This window comes from Mya arenaria, chromosome 17 (genome assembly GCF_026914265.1).
Source record: "Mya arenaria isolate MELC-2E11 chromosome 17, ASM2691426v1".
In the NCBI taxonomy this organism is placed as follows: domain Eukaryota; kingdom Metazoa; phylum Mollusca; class Bivalvia; order Myida; family Myidae; genus Mya; species Mya arenaria.
In genome coordinates, this window is record NC_069138.1 from 52,911,168 (window position 1) to 52,931,632 (window position 20,465).

A 20,465-nucleotide genomic window follows, 5' to 3' on the forward strand; every position below is an offset into this window, starting at 1 on the left:
GTTTCATTGCAGTAGCTTCAAGAACAAAGGTTAAAGTTTTTCATGCCTACATCAACCATGACGATGATGACGATGACAACAACAACGACAGTGCCGACTCCTATATACCCCTTCTCGAACTTGGTTTCTGGGGGTATAAAAATAAGCCTCACCTACAGACCATGATCATCTATAACACCACATAAGGTAGTCCTAAGCTTAATGGGTTTCAATTAATGGCACTGACTAGATTAAAAATCAGTGGCCTTGACCTATTGATCAAGTTATTCAAGTTATTGAGTAGAAATGTTTGAGTGCACAGGCATTCTATATTTCAGATAACTGTGACCTTGACATTAATTTGGTTCCTAATTAAGTGTTGCCCTGGTGCCCGATAACGTAACCTTCAGAAATAAGATAGCTACTGGTAGTATTTGAGATTGGTGACCCAACAATGTATTATACATTTTTTTATATATTCCATGAGAACTCTGAATAACTGTTGGTTCATAAAACAATTGACCCAACAATGTAATATATATGTGCTGTTCCATGCAAAAACCAGCATTAGTGACATCGAAATAAAATTGAGTAAATAGCCTCACAAAAGTGTTAAAAAATGATAATTTTTTCATGTCCTAATATGTCCAGGAAACAAATTGTCCTATACAGAATAATCAAATTAGAAACTGGTCATGTTTGAAAAAATCACTAAATATTATATTTGTTGCCATGGTTACCCATGTTCTAAACCCACCCATATTCTATAAAATTGACTGTTGGTAACTTTGTACCACTGTAATTACTGTAAAAAACGGGTTGTTCTGTGTTTTTAGTTGAATAGAATCATTAAACCATTGTAATTCTGCTGAAAATATTTTAGTGTTGAAAATTATAACATTTTTCTGTAACTGACGTCAAAAAAAGAAATAAGATATAAGTGACGTCAAAACATACATTATGACGTTCGTAACGTCATTATTAAAACGGCATGGGTATATGTGTTCTGAAGCGGCTATCTAGTTTATTATTCACAATAATGCATTAAAATTTTCAGAAATTATAGAGAACAGTCAAAACTCTTTTTCCATTTATTAGTTCTGTTTTTGCAAAAATGTCAATAATGCGGGTTTTCGCGTGGAACGGCCCATATATAACTTGCAAAACCCTAAGAATTGTTGGGTCATAAATTTTTAATCCATGGTAGCCCTAAGCTGAATAGTATTAAAGTTATTGAGCGGACAAGAATGGTTAACAGACAAAAAGACAATGTATTATACATTTTTTTTAATATATTCCATGAGAACTCTGAATAATTGTTGGGTCATAAAAAAATTGTTGTGGCTATAATATACAAATATACACGAAACACGGTGCGTGTATATTTGGCGACCCAACAGTGAAATTGCGACCCAATAAATGTGTTTAGGAATATAGGTTGCAATCACGTATTTGACCCTGCAGATACATTTAAAACAAACAATTATGTTGGGTCCTTATATGTTGGGTCTTTGACCCAATATTGAGGTATGCCCCAATAAATACACCGTGGACCCAATAATTCGGGTGTAAATATAAACAGGGCCCCAATATTTTAGAGGTTTTAAAACTATATATATATATATATATATATATATATATATATATATATAATGGAAACGCGGCCACAAATTTCCCTGTTTAAAAGGCGCAAAAATATCCCTAATACTTTTTAATCTGTACATTAATCAAATGCATTTTTTTTTATCAAATAAGTTAAATGAGTCAAAGATAATAAAGCCGATAATGTGCTCCTTTAAAGTGTTGGATGACCTACTGTTAAAGCATGGCTTTTGTACAAATGGAATGTCCGACTAATCGTAAAATTGTTGACAACAGCAACAAAAAAGAACTATACGACTTTACCCTCAGCAGAGCTATTGAAAAGATGTCTTCTTACGGTTATAAGCGGACCGTGCACGAGAATTTCGAGTAATCCAACTAGCCGATATATTGTATTAAGAAAGGCCATGATAATAATCTAATAGTAATCTTTCGGGAAAGTATTTATATTTATCTATTTATAAACTGTATTTATTTAATAACTGCATTTAATAACATTTATTTGCTCACTTATATATGTAATACACATTTCGTCGTATAAGTCAGATACAGTTACTCGTTTTTTTTTCTTCAAAAGAGTCCTCTTACAGACGTAAGATACCGTTTTGCTCTGCTTCGCCTCGGCCGAAATTGGTGTTTGTCCTAGCGAAACGGCTTCTTACTGTATATCTTACTAAAATCATATATAGCATATGCAAATGATAGCTTATTAAGCTGATTTTAAACATGGAATGTTGTGATAATCCGCACTAATCCGCTTAGCTATGTATTTCGTTTATGGGGATAGATTTGCATTAATGTGTTTGTAGGCTGATTTAGTGTCATAACCTATGTGCTATAGTTATTTTGAAAGCTAAAATATTTTGTATTATTTGCTTATTCCATTATAATTGAATTATTGATTATCATGATAATTTATATCATTAACTTTTGCGTGTTCTTAAAATAACTACGTAAATGCTTTGTAATTATAACTAATACGTGTATAAGTATGCTTTCACTGTAATGAAATATGATATAATTGTGCCCATTGCTATTTTTATAACGTAATATTAGTCTTACTCTTCATCGTCGTGGGCGAAATCATTCGGAGCTCCTCGGCCATTTTTTCATAAACAACCTCGGATACATTCGGAGTTCCTCGGCCATTTCTATCGAAAACAACTTCGGATGTATGCCGGTACATCAGTTGAAGTACTATTTGAATTATATCATTAATTAAATGAAATCATTTAGAGTTGTATTTATTGATCTAAGTTTAAATTGATTGCCAGTGAAGTGTATTATTGCAAACATAATTAAGATTCCCAAGAGTTAAGTCATAAAGTTTAACTGCTAAATAAAATTACTACGCGATCTACTTGCAGCGGACTTAAACGTACCACTTTTTGAGTATGTAAACCGTCCAAATACATCTGAGGTTGTTTTCGATAAAAATGGCCGAGAAGTTCCGAATGGGAGAAATAGCAAGTACATATTTGTGTGTAAACGGAAGTTGTTACATTTATCGATACAAAAACGTATTACACGCAGGAGATATTCAAAAAACAAACAATAGAGACCATTGCATAATTGTTACTGCATGTCGTGGAAGGTATAGTCGGTAAGACCGGCTGCAGTCTACAATATAGCTTTTCTAAACAATATATATCGTCGGTAAAAACCGCCCCAGTTGATGAAAAACGAGTTAACTGGTAAACATCTCTGTCGTTGAAAAAAAAAAGTTGTGAGGTATATATTTGTCTTGCCCCAACCAGCAATCCAGATTGATGCGAAAATAATTGATTTATCAAATCACATATTAGTTTTGTTTTATATGTTTTCCAGTATTTAACAGAGCTTGATCACTGATATTTAAGGAATGAATTTCGGGGCTGATGTCATTATCGGGGTATGAACACAATTGGACTGGTCAAAGTGTGTGGAGTCCAAAGGCGAAAAATGCTCAAAGTGGCGGGGCGAAAATGCGCAAAGTGTCGGGGCGAAAATACACAAAGTAGCAAAGCCAATAAGCACAAAGTAGCAGGTCGAAAATGCGCCAAATGGCGGGGCGAAAATGCGCCAAGTAGCAGGGCGAAACTGCGCCAAGAGGCGGGGCGAAATGCACAAAGTAGCAGGGTGAAAATGCGCCAAGTGGCGCGGCAAAAAAAGCATAAAGAAACAGGGCGAAAACGTGCCAATTAGCAGGGCGGAAATGCACAAATTAGCAGGGCGAAAATGCGCCAAGTGGCGGGGCGAAAATGCACAAAGTAGCAGGGCTAAAATGCACCAAGTGGCGGGGCAAAAATGCACAAAGTAGCGGGGCGAAGATGCGCAAAGTGGCGGGGCGAAAAGGGGCCAAGTTGTATGGTAAAAATGTGCCAAGTGACGGGGGTAAAAATGTGCCGAGTTGTGGGGTGAAAATGCGCCGAGTGACGGGGCGAAAATGCGCCAAGATGTGGGGTGAAAATGCGCCAAGATGTGGGGTGAAAATGCGCCAAGTTGTGGGGTGAAAATGCGCCAAGTGACGGGGCGAAAATGCGCCAAGTGGCGGGGCGAATATACGCCAAGTTGTGGGGTAAAAATGGGCCAAGTGGCGGAGCGAAAATGCGCCAAGATGTGGGGTGAAAATGCGCCAAGTTGTAGGGTGAAAATGCGCAAAGTGGCGGGGCGTAAATGCGCCAAGTTGTGGGGTGAAAACGCACCAAGCGGCGGGGCGTAAATGCGCCAAGTTGTGGGGTGAAAACGCACCAAGTGACGGGGCGTAAATGCGCCAAGTTGTGGGGTGAAAATGCAATAATGCGCTTTATTATTATTTGGCCAGAAAATAATGCAACAAACAAAAATTAGGTTCTAGAACGATTGTAAAATATGCAAACTTACGTCCGATTTCAGTTTGAATATACTGGATAACTTCCTCAATTTATTTGTAATGTATTTTCGGGCACATTATCAACCAGGAGACAATGCCCTTTCCAATGATACCGTAACCATGCGGGCTTAGCAGGCAAGATACAAGAATCGTTATTTAAATTCGGGTACATGCTAACAAGAATTATAAGCTCAATGAGCTATTTTTCGTCATGAATAACACATATAAAAACATAACAAAGAACAGTGACCAGGAAATAAAGGCATATTAATTAACGTTATCGCTACCTTTCTGTTGAAGATTAGTACTGTGATCTTCGAACGTCCTGTATACAATTTAACGTCACTGACAGCTGACGATTTAAGCGGATCATACATCCACAGCTGGATAGTACTAATCATTATGGTTGTGTTTCCTCGTTTTCCAATAAGCAATTAAAACATAACGCAAAAAATAACACGTAGTTTATTTATCGGGAAATTGTGTGGTGAATATTCCTGGAAAGCTACAACGAACAAGAAAGGTAAATAGTTTAGTTTTAATCATAATTATATCTACTATAATAATTGGTATTAAATAAAACTAAATATTTCTATTGTAATGCAATCCTTATACAGATAATATTATTTTAACATTTTAGGACGATATTATGGTAATATGACATAAGACACTGTCTTCTAACGGCTCACACTGGACAGTACTAAGGATTTTACCCGTATTTGTATATGTTTACAACAAATTTTACTTGTTATGTAACTATGCTAGTCAAAATGTGAAACATATTTTCAATCTCCCAATCAGCCATCTTGTAGACAGGCGTTGGCACAGCTTCCTGTTCATTTTTAGTATCTTTTACTCAGCCATGATGTAAGATGGGGATCTCCCGCCCTCGCCCTCCCCGTCCATCAGTTTAGTTGTAATCCCTCAGACACGGTGTTGCTGGGCAAAAGGAGACGACCGGCCGGCCCATTCGTCGTCCCTCTCTTAGTTTACAATTTCGCACAAGGACAAGGTGTTTCTTTGTAAAATGGGACAGCCATCCCGCATCCTCCGCGTGAACCCTTTTCTATTATTTTCATTCTTACCTTTATTACGCTCAACACATTATACATGTAAATACAAGTAGAGTTTATATTTTAATATAATAAAATTATAAAATAAAAAAAAACAATTAATGAACCAGGTTTTTGGGTTCAGATGTATAAGCATAGTATATTTGAATTTGAAAATACATAAGATACACTTAACCATAAGTAGTTATAGCCGAACTATTCATCTTGAAAATACTTGTTTCGCTTGGTCTGTTTTATATATACTTACATGAACGCTGCATACGGCTTTGCCGAGTTTCGCTTGGTCTGTTTTATATATACTTACATGAACGCTGCATACGGCTTTGGCGAGTTTCGCTTGGTCTGTTTTGTATATACTTACATGAACGCTGCATGCGGCTTTGCCGAGTTTCGCTTGGTCTGTTTTATATATACTTACATGAACGCTGCATACGGCTTTGCCGAGTTTCGATTGGTCTGTTTTATATATACTTACATGAACGCTGCATACGGCTTTGCCGAGTTTCGCTTGGTCTGTTTTATATATACTTACATGAACGCTGCATACGGCTTTGCCGAGTTTCGCTTGGTCTGTTTTATATATATTTACATGAACGCTGCATACGGCTTTGCCGAGTTTCGATTGGTCTGTTTTATATATACTTACATGAACGCTGCATACGGCTTTGCCGAGTTTCGCTTGGTCTGTTTTATATATATTTACATGAACGCTGCATACGGCTTTGCCGAGTTTCGATTGGTCTGTTTTATATATATTTACATGAACGCTGCATACGGCTTTGCAGAGTTTCGATTGGTCTGTTTTATATATATACTTACATGAACGCTGCATACGGCTTTGCCGAGTTTCGCTTGGTCTGTTTTATATATTCTTACATGAACGCTGCATACGGCTTTGCCGAGTTTCGCTTGATCTGTTTTATATATACTTACATGAACGCTGCATACGGCTTTGCCGAGTTTCGCTTGGTCTGTTTTATATATATTTACATGAACGCTGCATACGGCTTTGCCGAGTTTCGATTGGTCTGTTTTATATATATTTACATGAACGCTGCATACGGCTTTGCAGAGTTTCGATTGGTCTGTTTTATATATATACTTACATGAACGCTGCATACGGCTTTGGCGAGTTTCGCTTGGTCTGTTTTATATATTCTTACATGAACGCTGCATACGGCTTTGCCGAGTTTCGCTTGATCTGTTTTATATATACTTACATGAACGCTGCATACGGCTTTGCCGAGTTTCGCTTGGTCTGTTTTATATATACTTACATGAAAGCTGCATACGGCTTTGCCGAGTTTCGATTGGTCTGTTTTATATATATTTACATGAACGCTGCATACGGCTTTGCCGAGTTTCGATTGGTCTGTTTTATATATACTTACATGAACGCTGCATACGGCTTTGCCGAGTTTCGATTGGTCTGTTTTATATATACTTACATGAACGCTGCATACGGCTTTGCCGAGTTTCGCTTGGTTTCGATTCCTTATTTAACTCCATTATGTGGTGTAGTATGTGGTGTTTGTACATTGAGTGTCTCTTGTTCAGTGTCTGTCATGGCTTTGCTTTATTCATTTGATTGTTGTGTATTGTTTTGTTGACACACGATATGGTGTGGGTTTTTTTTTATATAAAATAATTGTATTCATAAACTTGATGACCATTGATCTTAAGATCGATTAGTTAAGATCACTGTGTACATAGCTGTCGATCTTCTGCTGGACTTCGAACATAACCGTTGATCTGGTTAGGCAAAGAACAATTAATTTTAGGAACTCTAAAAAAATTAAAGGAATTGTTTTGTTTTGTTTTTTTAAGAATATATATATTTGTATGGTGTATATTGATAAACTGAGTATGTTTATTATTTCTTCTAGAATTCTTCTTTATAGTAAAAGCGTTCTGTGCTATATTGTGTAACGACCGCGCCTTCTTGCACTCTAGACCAAACCACGGCCTATTCGTGCCATATCTTGATTTTTTCGGATAAGTGTTCCATGTTTCTAGTTTGTGATTTTTGTTTAGTGTCTTTGGCGTTTACCCTGTGCCATTAAACGGGGTTTATGTTTAAACTTTTGGCTACCGAGCTTGTTTCTGTAGTTTTTCACAGTATTAGACACACACTCTATTACTTAATTTTGAGAGTATGTTATAAAAGCCGATTTTTCAAACATATCTAAAATAATTTTATTGAGAAAACTTCGCTTTTATATCTTAAACCAAAGGTTTTTCCTTACAATATAGTCAGATGCTTTATGAATTGACACTATGAAGTCTTCAATCCATTATCTCGAAAATATCAAAAGTGTAAAATTTTATTAAACAATTAAAACAAGAAAGTTGAAAGTTCAATCTTCCTATTGATAATAAATTCATTCACCATGACAACTGGCCAAACAATTTTTCCAGTATCTATATTTAAATATAATTCATCTTATGTAAAGAGAATATCAAATTCTTCAAACATGCTGTTTGATATGGTGGCATATAACTGCCGTAATATAACCTGATAGCATTTCGTGTTATCCACTTAATTTTCGCGATAATTATCTAGCTATCTAGTAACTATTCGCGATACTTTTTTTGGTAAGATAAATATCATAAGACTAAAAACAGGCTTGAAATTGTCCAGAACTGCCACCTATTACCCTTTTTAGGTATACAACACTAATAGGTTAGCTAGTTATGGTTTTCGAATTCCACTTAATAGGTAACATAATAACTGGTTAACTAGTTAAGATTCGTGTTACAACATATCTAATATGCTCCTTTGGCTTCTAGCAGTAACTGGTTATCTAGTTATGGTTTGCGAATTCCACTCAATAAGTTACATAATAACTGGTTAATTCGATAATACACGGGTTGCCAGTTATATCTATAAATATATTTATAGAAAGTACTTATGATTTGCGTATTTCAATTAGCAAGTGGTAACACGAATCTTATCTAGTTAACAAGTTAGTATTTTAATTTTTATTCTTTAATTCTGCATTGTAGTATTATTAAATAAATAACCTCGTCGTTAACTTGAAATAAAATATATCGTTTGGATAATTTACGGAATGAGTGTATTCTGTGTCAATCTATTCTTTCTTAAATATATTGTTTTACTGAGTACTTCTTTCTTTCAATAACTTCAAATATAATATTTTGCATTTTTATCTTTCGCTGTCTTAAGTTTTATAGTGTTTTCTTTCAATTTCTGTATATTGAATTTTGTAACACTAGACTTCTATTTACTTTTAGTTTTAATCATTTTTTTTTTCATGAGACTTTTTTACTTTAAGTATTAAATGCCAGGTAAAAAAGTTCTACCAAATAGTGTTATAGGACAATGTGTCATGTTTATTTTAAGTAAATGTGTTATTTTTCAGATTAGATTTTCAAGAAAATAAAGGCTGGCATAATGTTGTCAATTCCTTGAAAGAATTATTCGAATTACTGTATAAATACTTATGTCTAAAACTACAGAAACAAGCTGAGTAGCAAAAAGCCTAAACATAAACTACCATAACTACAAACATAAGGCTATCTTTAGGCAAGTTTTCACAGTTAAATTAATTGAATGGACTATAGTAATTATAGGACCAATAAAAACAGTTTTGGCTATTTTTGACAAAACCGAAAGAACTACTCGTATTAAACATTTGTCTGCTGACGAACATAATAAAATGATATACAAATGAAATAAAAACAAGCATCAAAAATAAACAGGCATTAATTAAGACATAATTGCACATCTGTTTCTAAACAAAATATAATCGAAATAAAAAATGTTGTTACCTTTCAAATATAAAGAACAGCTTCACGATCATCAAATGTTGACACGTTCACAACGGTCGATTGTCGATACTCTATATTCGTATGGACATGGGAAACTTTGATAATAATCAACTCAATCTTTAATCAGACACAATTTATTATCTCTTTCTAGAATGCTCCTTAAGACGTCATTTCGACCGTCCTTCGCAACCTTTGGCCTTGTTCTAGTGGTAGCGCTCATGGCTTTATACGTCATTTCCGGTAAACAGAGGTCGCTGTTTTTTGCTTCGGGTAGGTTGAGTATTTTAATTATTTAATAATATAAAATATTTTATCTTTGGTCGTGTACCTCCCCACGTAACGACTGTATTATCACCGAGAGAAATCACTAACACCACGTTACATTACTTATATGAAAAGACTATAATATCAAGATTTATGCTTAATTGTTATGTGATATTTCTGTTATAAGACTATGTTTCCATTGAGATTAATTATTGTGTAATATTCCCGCTGTGGAACATTTCGTTCCGAGAATGGTAATTTAATTAGTTACGTGATTTGCAGAATATTGAATAAGAGATATTAATTATAGAAACTGCAAGAGGCCCCTTTTACAATATATATTTTGTTTATGCACACGTTTTATTGCAGAAACAATTCTATATGTAGATTGTTTTGTTCCTTTTCTTGATGTCTTTGCTGTATTTGTTGCTACTACCTCCATTACACTCTGTAAAAAACGCCATTCCCAGATTGTAAATTAAATATGTTAACTTCGTGCCAACGGAAGTGATTATTATAAGGTGCAAAAACTTGTTTCACAATCGTTGTAAAAATAATAAGTTTAAAATAAACAAAATATGTGAATTCCATATGATTAAACAAGAGCCCGTTCGAGCCAACGCATGTTGTTGTTTTTTTTATTCGAAGAAGAATCATAATTCAATAATAACAGAATTTTTTTTGATTAATGGGCAAAGTAAATGGTTGTGAAAAACGACGTCAATCACACCTGCGAAAAGCAAGGCTCTGACAATATCTCGGCTTATTGGGGAAAAACAGACGAAGATGAAAACACTTAAACAGTACGATTCTGGTATATATCGATTGTTTATTCACAGGCGCTTTCTTGCTATACTCGAATTATTTTGTGTTATTCAGTATTACTTCCATTGAATGTAGAAGACACTTTTTGTGGCACAAATGTGTATGCTTTCATTAAAATCTGAATGGCCTAAAATAGTTTAAACCAGGGGCGAATAACGTATGCATAGCTCTACTTAATAACACCATGTAAGAGCCTTTTTACTATACAATGACCTGCATTTAGTAAGATAGCGCAATCCGGTAAAAATAGAAAAGTCCTCGGTGTTTTAACAATTTATTTTTAATGCAGACTTTCTGTGTATTGACCTGAAACGAAACAGCGCTATCTATGAGACAGACAAATTCTTAAAATGTGACCTTTGCTTACATGTAGAGTCGAAACCCGTTGTCCGAATTACTTCGAGCCTCGCGAATATCGATCAAAGCGGGAATGCTAGAGCTACACATTAAGTTTAAAAAATCGTTCAAGATCAACTTCGAGCCACCGAGGAAATCGAGCCAAGCGATATCGAGCCTGACGGTTTCGACTGTTTTGGATAGCGCTCGATAAAAAACAGCTTAAGCAGGACACCTCAAGTCTGCATCATAGTGTAATTTATTGTCAGGGTTAAATGCAATGTTTTTAAAACTGGGGAGAACTCCACAATGTGTGGCTTGCGTTAAATAACCCTACAAGGACCGCCGATTGGGCTCCAATCAACCCGATTAAAGGTTCCACATAAACTTTCACCAGGCTGTGACTTTACACAAAATGCTGAAGATAAATGCATCTCATGTATGCAGTTGTTATCATGTAGGCAAAGAAATCGAATTTAGAATGAAAAATAACATACAATCAATCCACTCATTTATTTTTCATTCAATAATACATTACCAAATACATTTCTGGATTCTGTTTAATGACATCTGACCACGAAACATGTATGTTCATAGGGAGGCGGGGGCAGAAAATGCTCAAATTCTCTTTCAGTCACTAGACACTTTTGAAATCTACCACTTTACCTGAGAGTATATTTTCAATTCATATTTAAATGAAACACTTACCTATTCTTGATCTAAGAAATATGTACGCTCCAGTGCTGACGTCACGTCATAACGGGTATTATTGCGCAATATCAAAAGGACGCATAAACACAAAATATTGCGTCATTTACATGACATTTATTGTGCTTTCTTATGTCTTTTAGTGATTTAAACCAGAAATGTTTGTAATAAAATGGTAATTTCTACTATGTTTTGATCTGGATGTCATATCTGACTCTTGACTCTCGATTTTAATTTGCTTCGGCCAGCGCCTCATGAATTCTGAATCTGCAAAATTCCACTCTAGTCGAATACGTACTCCTGAAACAAAACGCAGTACTAATTGCATGCTACACAGCTCTCAGAATAATGACAAATCTCTCATCAAGCAGGTATCTACTTTCATTGTAACATTTTCTTTAACAAGGCATTCAGCTCTAATGAGGAGTTAAGGCGACGATAATATGACAAAATTAGTCTCCACTTATTTATAACTTTCTTCAACGCAACACGAGCATTTGAAGAAATCAAAGATAAACCAGGCAAAACGCTATTTCTAACTCGATAATTGAAAGAAAATAAAATGTTAAAAAAGTAATTATTATTTAATAGTATGAATACATTATCCATTAATTATCATTAATTTTGCTAGGCGATTAATAGTCGTTCCCTTTTAGGAATATTAACACTTTTCGTGGTAATAGCGACTTTGATGTCGTATGTAAAAAGAGTTTGAATTAATAATATAATAGATTTTATTTTAGTGTTTATGAATATTTGTTTTATTTGTTCCTGCCTGGTATGCAGGTTTATACATTTAAACGCTATCTGACACTATAATCCAATCGGTATGCCCAAATCTGTCGCTATAATGCATTCTTATCCATTCGGAAACGTTACAAGGCTTTATAGAAAGTAATTTCATGCGGAAGTAGATCTCCTTCACACAGTTATGCTTAAAAGGACCTATTTCTGTTCTAAAGAGAAGAAGATATCCATGGAAGAAATATGCCCAAACAGTACTAATTTTGTTCCCTCACATAAATATTATTTAAACAAATTGATTTCCCTCACATATATATTATTTAAACAAATTGATTTCATTAGGAAGTAAAGAAGTATTCCCTTACATAAATGTACCGAAATGGAAGCTGTTTATACTAGAGGATTACGAGCAGGTAGATCTAGAGCACAATCTTGTCGCACGACCAATAACATTGCACTTTATAAAGCAAGCGCAGCAGATACGCTACGATAATCAATTATGAGCGTTGTTCCGCCTAGATGTTGCACCATGTGTGTGCGGTTTGTAATTGCATTATTTTTTTTGTTGAATCATGCCAATTCGAGGAAAAGATGGGTTATAGGTTGATTGGTCGGTTTCTCAGCCGTGTCCGCATAATAAACTCGCGTGAAACATAATCTAGGACCTTGACACTTCTCTGGAAGCTAAGCATATGACCACATATGTTATCGGGGTGTAAATGAGACAAGCCAATGAAAGGTCTTCACGTGTCAATGGCTCACTCAAGTCAAGTCAAGTCAACATTTCATTAGCAACTTCAATTACATGTAGAACATTGCCAGTACACAAAGAACATACTAGATGGCATTAATGACAAGACAAAGAGTAAAATATAAATTTAAAATAAATATTAGATATTTTTTACAAAATTTTATCTTAAGGAGAAAAGTATGAACTACAACTATACATGAAATGTATTTAAGCATGTTAATTATGCATAGCTAGCATTTCTTTTATCCTTAGCAAATGATAAATAAGTATAAATCAAAATGTATTTTTACGAGCTCCCATGCGAGACTAATTGTCCCTAGAAAATCGCTATATTTCTAGATAGGCATCCCAAAATCCCCATTTTAGCTCTAATATCTGTTCAGAAAAACTTTAGTTTAAGAAAAAAACATTGTTATAACATGCTGGGGTAGAATCGAAACTGTATAATAGTGCTGCAAATGGATAGGAATATCTGGCTTATTTCTTGGACTAACCGGTCTGTGTCTGTAAACAAGGGTTTAAATATATCAATGTAACGGACTAAGTCTGTAGTTTATGAAAATGCATGTTGCAGTTGTGAAAACAGTGGTAGAACATTGCTATCAAAGATGGCCGCCGAACATCATTGTTTTGACTATAACTGTGATTATAACCAAAAAATAATAATTTTCTGTACATTTAGTGATATCACTAAAAACGTACGATCAAAACATTCATACAATTTAGATAAAAACTTATAATCAATGGTTAAACTGATGATTGTACCATTTCATTCATATAAATGGAGATAATCTGCTACTAATAAAAGGTTATTTCAACACATAAAATCATACCCGATACATAAAGAATATAAAAAATTGTAGATTCAAAATATTAAAATAATTACACCATTCAGCTGAATTTAAATAAAAATGTTTGTGCTTTGGTAATTGAACTGAAGTGACTTAACTTGTAACATCACATGCAAGTGCTAGGAGTTTAACTTCTTGTTTATCATATGGAACTTCAGTAGCATTTTCATGGTCCTTATAATTTCCATCCAACGTATCATTTTATATAATAGGGGATCAACAAACATCTTCTGAGATGACAGAGACATTTCAACAGAAAAATGTTCACTATCTAGTGTTTCAGTATTTCGCGAGATTCGTCTTCTTAATACACCAACAGCTTTGTGTACTATGCTTTCATCAGAAGCTAGGTCAATTTCAATGTCCTCATCACTGGCATCATGAACACTTTGTTCCAACTCTTTCTAATCTCTTAAAACTTCTCATACAGTAACATCTTTTGAGCAAACTAAGTCTGGTTTACCATTTTGATACACAAATACACAAATGTCAATTCAAGCCATACATCTTGCAGAAGGATTTTGAAGTAAAAGCTTCCGTATGTTTCTACATTATCACCAACGTCTTCCCTTGCAATTTCAATAAATCTGTTCCTCAAGTCAGTGAGTTTGTAAACCTTCTTTTGTGTCATGATAGAATATGCATACTCTTCTTTTAATTGAAATGCTGCTGATCTATATCTAAATTTCTGAGCAATGCTGCTATTAATTTGGTCTGCCTTAAGGTTAGTATCATACTACATGTATTAATTTTTGGTAAGACAGCGTTTCTTTGGGTGATTGCGAGCCTCCAGAGCCACAAGATCCCCATTTGAAACACTTCTTCTACGCCTATTAACCTAAGAAATATCATTCTTTATTTCTGCTGCTTTCAGGACTTTTGAGTATGTACTTGAGTCAATTGACGTTTCTACCATGGACCAACCCCTGTCTGGTCTTTGATTACTTGGGTATCTTATATCACACGTTTACCACAGATGAAACGTAATGACTTCCAGTCAAATGCAATTGAGGATGATCTTTTTGTTATTGTTACATTTTCATTGTTATTTATTTCAGGATCAGTTTTTTTTTCAGACTTGATATTGATATATAAATATACAATTACAATGCGTGTCTGTCCACTTTGTACAATGATTGACTAGATTACCCGGAGTGATAAGCAGATGTGCAAACACACATTTTCTGACATATATCAATTACCTTTCTGCATATGTTACCACCATGATCATCCGCATTTGGTAAACATACATGCATTAGAATAATTATACTTTTGTCTCGAGTGATGGGTGATAAAATTGAAAACAATAGTCCCGTTTTGTTTCATTGTTAAATTTTGGTATGGAATTGTTAACTGGAAATCTAACTGGCAGATCATGATATTAAATACACCAAAATATGTGATTAAACGAGAAGGTTCTGTGTAATGGTGACATTAATCTTAATTTGATAGCCTTATACAGTGCGTGTATACCACGTGATAAATTGTGTCATAAAACTTGGGGTATAATGTACAGAGCACGTTTACCAACTGAAATACCTGAGGTATAATAAACAAAGCGTGTTAACCAAATGTAATTACTTGATTTTAATGTACAGAGCACGTCTTGGATACAATGTACAGAACATGTTCACCAACTGTAATAACTTGACGTATAATGAACAGAACACGTATAACAACATTTATTACTTGAATATTATGTACATGGCACGTTAACAAACTGTAATAACTTGGATATAATGTCCAGGGCACGTTTGTCAACTGTAATAACTTGAATATAATGTACAGAGCACGTTTACCAACTGTAATTTCTGAGGTATAATGTACAGAGCACGTTTACCAACTGTAATAACTTGGATATAATGTATAGAGCACGTTTACCAACTGTAGTAACTTGGATATAATATACAGAGCACGTTTACCAACTGTAGTAACTTGGATATAATGTACAGAGCACGTTTACCAACTGTAGTAACTTGGATATAATGTACAGAGCACGTTTAACAACTGTAGTAACTTAGATATAATGTACACAGCCTGTTAACCAACTGCACTAACTTGAGAGTTATTGTACAGAGCATGTTTACAAACTGTAGTAACTAAGATATGATGTACAGAGCAGGTTTACCAACTCTAATTACTTGAGGTATAATGTACAAAGCATGTTTACCAACTGTAATTACTTGACGTATAATGTACAGAGCACGTTTACCAACTGTTATAACTTGAGGTACAATGTACAGAGTGTGTATATCAACAGTAATAATTTAATTTTAAGGTACAGGGCAAGTTAACCGACTGTAATAATTTGGATATAATGCTCAGAGCAATGCAAAGAGCACGTTTACCAACTGAATGGACTTGAGTTAAGATGTACAGAGCACGTTTACCAACTGTTATAACTTGAGATATAATGTACAGAGCACGTTTACCAACTGTTATAACTTGAGATATAATGTACAGAGCACGTTTACCAACTGTTATAACTTGAGATATAATGAAAAGGGCACGATTACCAACTGTTATAACTTGAGATATAATGTACAGATCACGTTTACCAACTGTTATAACTCGAGATATAATGCAAAGAGCACGTTTACCAACTGTTATAACTCGAGGTATAATGCCAAGAGCACGTTTACCAACTGTTATAACTTGAGATATAATGCAAAGAGCACGTTTACCAATTGTTATAACTTGAGATGTAATGCAAAGAGCACGTTTACCAACTGTTATAACTTGAAATATAATGCAAAGAACACGTTTACCAACTGCAATAATTTGAGATATAATGCAAAGAGCACGTTTACCAACTGAATGGACTTGAGGTAAGATGCACAGAGCACGTTTACCAACTGTTATAATATGAGGTGTAATGTACAGAGCACGTTTACCAACTGTTATAATATGAGGTATAATGTACAGAGCACGTTTACCAACTGTTATAATATGAGGTATAATATACAGAACATGTTAATCAACTGTAATAATGTGGATATAATGTACATAACACGTTTGCCAACTATACTAACTGAATTAAATGTACAGAACACGCATACCAACTGTAATAAAATGAGGTTTAATGTACAGAGCACGTATGGCATTTATATATATATATATATATATATATATATATATATATATATATATATATATATATATATATATATATATATATATATATTGTGTGGGGTTTTTTTTTTGGTCATTTCTAAAATATTATAAGTTTTCAGCAAGTAAAAACCAAAAATAAATAAGGCCACCAGGCATCATAGTCTAATATAAAGGTTAATTGAACAATCAGAGAACTGGTTCATTTGTGGGTCGGATTGCTTATGTATGTTTAAATATTGTATAAATATATGTAATTTCTTCATTCATTGCTCTATATGAACACATTCTGGTGTGTAGATATGAATCCTTTCCATCTGAGAGTTTTCCTAATAAACGTTTTGTTATTTTATACACAAAACTAACCCCCATGTACATTTGTATTGATCATAATAAATCCAATATGTCATACATATTTATGTCTTCTAAAACACAGATGCTCCAGTATGAGTTTTCTAATAGAAATATCTGCTTATTTTTATACGTTGTATTGCTTTGGGGATGGTGTTTTCACCAAAGATGGTACTTTCTTTCGGTGGTAATAATAACAGCGATTAGATATTTTACGGTAAAACTCTAGAACAATTATCATGTGATGGAACCATTTTTCCACTAGAAAGATCTTAATGACATGCAATTCACGAAAATTCAGTGAATATAAAAATAAAATTTATTTCGAAATAGAAATTGTAACGCACATTACTATACATAATATGTACATATATTTAAGCATGATACGCCATGGATTGACGAACGCTTTTTCATTTACTCAAATTATTTTACAGAAAAGGCGATCAAGCATGATGTTCTGGGCTCAAACGGCAAATCAGGTTTCCCTTCAACGCAGCAAGTGAATGTAAAAACTACTTTTAGTCTAACCGAAAGGGAAGGAACTTCCAGAAACGACTCCTTAGCCAAGGCTGACAATGAAGAAGTGTCCACCAAAGATTCCAAAGAAGGGTACGCAAAAGCAAACAGAAACCAACCACAGAGCCGACGATTGTCTGGTTCAGAACCTGTCACAGAAACTAGGAAATTGGAAAATGAGTTAGTAGCAGTAAAGGAAAATGGTCTTTCACATGTAGATGTTAATTCGCCAACAACAGAATGGTCATCCTCAACACAACTGTCATCAAGCAAGACAACATCCTCACATTATAGTGTGTATAAGAGTGTAACTAATAATTCAGATAAAGATGAAAGTGGCGAGGTGACAGCTCAAGTGGAGTTGGTTGACAACGTCATGGACGGCTATAAAATAGAGCACAACAAGCGAATAGAACATATAAATAGCGTTTGCAATAACTATGATATAACTAAAAATGACGCTTACAAAGGAACGTTTGAAGGTACATTTATGCAATCAAGGATCTACAACTTCACAGTTTGTAAAGTAGCTAAAGTTGGTTCAACATTTTTGGTGCAGATGTTAAGTATTTTAGAGAGAGGTATCGACCATGGTGCATTTTTGCTTTCAATCAAAAGAAGTCACGTGCATTCTAGTACTAACTACTTCAGATCTTCAAGAGAAAAAGCCAGAACTCAAAAAACCATACTTATATCGCGCGATCCGTACTCTCGACTTTACTCTGCTTTTATAGATAAATTGTACTTACCAATTATGTTTGGAATAAATTATAGAATATTAAAAGTACCCTACAATAAGCCAAATTTTAATGGACATTGTCCAGGGACGATTTCGTTCAAACAGTTTTTGGAACACACAGTTAAAGAAGCATTCAAGGGACGCAACTTTGATCACCATTGGGCGCCTATTTCGGCCTATTGTCATCCATGTGAAGTGAAACCATTTCTACTTATGAAGCAGGAAAGCTTCGTAAAGGATGTTGAATTTGTTCTTGACACTTTAAATGTTACAAAAGAAAAGAGAAACTTCATTAGTAAGACTTTACACAATAATCGAATTGAAATTACAATTCCTGGTTATGTGGAGACGATATATGGCTATGCAAGAAACGAATACGTTGTGAACTGCCTTGGATGGAAAGGCGTTGCACAAAGAGTATGGACGTCCTTCCAGATACAAGGATACATAAGTCAAGATATCGACTTTCCGTCTGAAAAATTCGAACATTCCGACAGATTTTTAGACCACAAGTACCTCTCCATGGTGATATTGGACTATATCAAAACAAGACCTTTGTCATCAGAAGAGAGAAAACAGCAAAGGCAAATGTATTTATGCAAAGCTTATGAGGATGTTCCTAAAAGCATTATAGTAGGATTGCAAGAGATCTTTAAGTACGACTTTCTGGTCTATAATTACACAAATGTGCCGCCATGCTGGTAAATTGTTAAATTGTTAATCGGGTCTTTCATAAAGACCAAATGATAAAAACAAAATACATATATATTTTTGTTCATGAATCATAACCACATTGAAAGAGCCTATCAATAATAAACACGGGGATTTACTCGGTTAGTATACAAAACACTTGTCCCTGGCGTGTATGGTCACTATTTTTAGAAACCACATAATATTGATACAATGGTAAACACGCGAAACCGGTCCATCAGTCAAATAACAGAATTTATCAAGGAGGGTTTATCCCATTTCATTTTTCAACGGTTGGCAAATCAACTAGGATAATGTATATATATATATTTCTTTCATGCTTTACGATGAAATATGGGGTTTAAACAGTGAAACAACAACAGTGAAAATATCAATTTGATATTTTCACTGCAAAATAAGGAGTGAAAATATCAATTTTCAGAACTACTTTTAAAATCCTTTGTTGTTACATGTACTTGCCTTGGTCAAAACAGAACACTGGACTTCAGTAAAATGTTAAAAAAAAATAAAGAAATATTTTATAAATTTAAATAAATATATAATTGGAAATTAACAACTTACCGTTTATTACCGATTATCCCGTTTATCAAACATTTTACTGATCTTTGAAGCTGAATGTTCGAACATTTGCTTTCATTCCAAAAAAATTACAGACAAAAACAACTGTTCGGACATAAATAAAATTTTATAGCATCGTTCAAATGTATTTTGAACTGTTATCCATTGTAGTACGTAAAATGAGCTTCCTGGAGAATTCACACAACAATTTACAGATAGATCCGATATTTTTTACCCCACCCACATTTCAAAATGTGTCAACAAACTAGCGTGGCATTTACTCTTCTGGAAAACAAACATTTTAAAGCGAAACAGACTGGTCTCTGACAGTAAGATGACTGAATATTAACTTTCTATAAAAACACGCGTATATGCAGTCTTAAACTAAGAAGAATGGTTAAAATCCAATGAGTATCCATTTGTTTTGCTAACACATTTGACCTTCCAAATTTTCTTTCTATAAATAGCGGCGTAGTAATTTGGTTAAAATAAAAAGTGTTTTCATTATTTTTTGGAACATTTGTGCACTAATAATACTTCATTTTTTACTGTTCATAAAACTTTGCAATAAAAAACGAGCGAATATTAAGCTATAAGAATGAATAGCAGAGAACTATTTCTCAGCAAACCGAAAGTAGAAAAGTTGACAGCTATAATTATGCATGAGGGGCGCCCCACGGGTAGCGGCGTAAAGCCCACCCTT

General features: G+C 34.3%; 1 protein-coding gene across 1 annotated transcript; it reads left to right on the forward strand.

Moving 5' to 3' along the window:
• The first annotated feature begins 4,927 nt into the window (after positions 1-4,927).
• On the forward strand, positions 4,928-20,281 carry LOC128223656 (carbohydrate sulfotransferase 12-like). Its single transcript, XM_052932928.1, has 3 exons — positions 4,928-4,955; positions 9,449-9,567; positions 17,673-20,281. Exons 2-3 carry the CDS (start codon positions 9,450-9,452, stop codon positions 19,196-19,198), a joined length of 1,644 nt encoding a protein of 547 aa, XP_052788888.1. The 5' UTR covers positions 4,928-4,955; position 9,449; the 3' UTR covers positions 19,199-20,281.
• Positions 20,282-20,465: the final 184 nt, after the last annotated feature.

What these genes read in the sequence shown, in the direction of transcription:
- LOC128223656 (XM_052932928.1), top strand. Translation starts at nt 9,450, where the DNA reads ATGCTCCTTAAGACGTCATTTCGACCGTCCTTCGCAACCTTTGGCCTT. An exon ending in GTCGCTGTTTTTTGCTTCGG is followed by an intron (nt 9,568 to 17,672) that starts GTAGGTTGAGTA and finishes ATTATTTTACAG; the next exon opens with AAAAGGCGATCAAGCATGAT.